The sequence below is a fragment of the Octopus bimaculoides genome, chromosome 20 (assembly GCF_001194135.2).
Source record: "Octopus bimaculoides isolate UCB-OBI-ISO-001 chromosome 20, ASM119413v2, whole genome shotgun sequence".
In the NCBI taxonomy this organism is placed as follows: Eukaryota; Metazoa; Mollusca; class Cephalopoda; order Octopoda; family Octopodidae; genus Octopus; species Octopus bimaculoides.
The window spans coordinates 41,595,164-41,597,920 of NC_069000.1; the positions used below are offsets into that span (position 1 = coordinate 41,595,164).

At 38.6% G+C, this 2,757-nt stretch overlaps 1 protein-coding gene across 2 annotated transcripts in view; it reads right to left on the reverse strand.

Annotated features, from left to right (window-relative positions):
* LOC106875569 (putative ATP-dependent RNA helicase TDRD12) overlaps nucleotides 1-2,757 on the reverse strand; it is a 36,826-nt gene that overhangs the window by 15,235 nt on the left and 18,834 nt on the right. For both annotated transcript variants that reach the window (XM_014923774.2, XM_052975116.1), the window contains exon 14: nucleotides 2,328-2,382. In XM_014923774.2, coding sequence (XP_014779260.2) covers nucleotides 2,328-2,382 — 55 coding nt within the window. The remainder of the gene's footprint in view (nucleotides 1-2,327; nucleotides 2,383-2,757) is intronic.

A 2,757-nucleotide genomic window follows, 5' to 3' on the forward strand; every position in this document is an offset into this window, starting at 1 on the left:
ATGAAATTAACCCTTTTGTTACCATATTTCTGTTGAGATGCTCTGTGTTTCTTTCAATTAATTTTAAATATAACAAAGAATTTAGTAAAATAACTTAGTTATCATTAAGCTAGGAACATAAATTGTGACTAAGGTTTGGTGGAAGATTTTAATTCAAAACTTATGAAAAGAAGACATTTGTACTACAGAGCCAGAGCTGGTTTCAGCCAGAGCCGGTTTCAGCCAGAGCTGGTTTCAACCAGAGCCGGTTTCAGCCAGGTTGGTAACGAAAGGGTTAAAGAAATAAGCCTCTCCCTCCCCACATGGTTATTAACAAGAAAGCAAATATGAAGATTGCGTCCATATATAATTCTTCTGTCTACATCATAGAGTTGGACAAGTTTAACAAATGTTAAGTGTATTCTTCTTCTTCTTTGTCATCATCATCATTTAAGGTTTTGTGTTCCATGCTGGCATGGGTTGATGGAGCATCAGACTTACAGACAATATTAATAATTTCAAATCTTTCATGAAAAAAAAATGTGTCTGGCCATGGGGAAAATATTACCTGACTTGGAAACAGGTGAGAGTTTGTGACAGGAAGGGCATCCAGCCACGGGAAATCTGCCACAACAAATTCTGTCAGACCCAGTAAGTATGAGAAAAGTGGATGTTAAATGATGACGACGTCTATAAATATATACATCATCGCTTAACAGCCACCTTCCATATTGGAATTATTCATTTATTCTATTATTTGTCTCAGTCACCTGACTGTGGCCATGCTGGAGCACCACCTTCAGTCGAAGAAATCCACCCCAGGAATTATTCTTTGTAAGCCTAGTACTTATTCTATTGGTCTCTTTTGCCAAACTGCTAAGTTATGGGGACATAAACATACCAACACCAGTTGTCAAGTGATGGTGGAGAGACAAAGTCACACACACACACACAGATATATACGACAGGCTTCTTTCAGCTTCCGTCTACCAAATCCACTCACAAGGCTTTGGTCAGCCTGGGGCTATAGTAGAAGACACTTGCCCGAGATGCCGCATAGCGGGACTGAACTGGGAACCATGTGGTTGGGAAGCAAGTTTCTTACCGCACAGCCACGCCTGCACCAATGTGTGTGTGTGTGTATGTATGTACGAACATATGTATGTGTATGTATGTATGTATTGTGATACTAATAAACTGGTATAGAACTCAATATGCATGTTTCAGAATGAAGCATTAGTCGAGTACAGAGCAGTATAAGAGAAAAAGAGATGACAAAGGCATAAACAATTATCTTATGCACTTCATTAGTTTACTGCACAACTGTTTCTGCTGTAAGATGCAGTGGACTTCAAACATTCAAACATGATGTGCAATTTGGGTTTCATGTTTTAGGCTCTGATGAAGGTGTAAGATGTAACTCAGACACTGAACTAAGAGTTCACTGCATTCTCATAGTGGAAACGACTGTAAGCTAACAAAGTTCATAACATAAATCATTTATTCTTTTGTCATCCCTTTTTTTCTTATATACATATGTGTGTCCAGACAGATGGATGGCTGGGTAGGTAGATAGATAGATATATATATGGAGAGAGAGAGAGAGACAGACAAACAGACAGATTAAAGCAGAGAAGAAAAGGCAAACAGTTTGCCGAGATTTGCCAAGGACATTTAACTTAGCTATAAAAGACTTGCCTAACCATTTGCTTCTTCATTTCTGTTTTAATCTATACCTACCAGGAAGGCAGTGAGCTGGTAGAAACGTTAGCATGCTGGCAAAATGCTTAGAAATGGTTAGCATGCCGGCGGTAAGCTGGCAGAACCATTAGCACGCCAGGCAAAATGCTTAGCGGCATTTCATCTGCCGTTACGTTCTGAGTTCAAATTCCGCCGAGGTCGACTTTGCCTTTCATCCTTTCGGGATAAATAAATTAAGTATCAGTTACGCACTGGGATCAGTCTAATCGACTGGGCTCCTCCTCTAAAATTTCAGGCCTTGTGCCTAGAGTAGAAAAGAATTTATACCTACCAGCTCAAGGGGAAGTCACTTCTAGCTGCTTTAGAAAGGCAGTCACAAAATCACATGTTCTACTGCAGTTCAAACTAAAATTTTAGTGGCATACCTATTTGAGCGCTTAGAATGAACATCTATTCATTTGAATCACCCTAACACAAACACCTCCTATTTTATATATATATATATTTATGTATATAAATACACATGTACACATATACATATATACATGCATAGCTATGTGAACACAGGCACCTATACATATATACATACATACACAAAGTCAATTCTGTGAATGTGTGCCCACTTTGAATTACAAAAAGATACTAACCGAAAGAATCCTTTTGATGTGTTAACTGTACACAGGATTCCAATTTCCAGTTTCTCTGTGGGATAAATAATTAAGAAAAGAAACAAAGAGAATAACAATTAAATAAATATGCATGAAAAACAAGCAAACAATACATTTATTAATGTGCACTATTCTAATGTATATGAATGAAGACAGTTGCATCAGGAAGTGCCGATCTCTAATCGTGGAAAGAATGTGTGGAATAGGTAGATCCAGGAAGACATGGGATGAAGTGGGAAGAAAGTCAAAGAGGGGATGACAGAGAACCAAGATTTCTAGAGGTTTGTGAGCAGCGCTCCAGCTGGCCAGCACCTGTCAAACTGTCCAACCCAAGCCAGAATGGAAAACAGACATTAAATGATGATGATGCTATTTGATTCTGCTAAGGTGGCATGCTGGCAGAAACGTT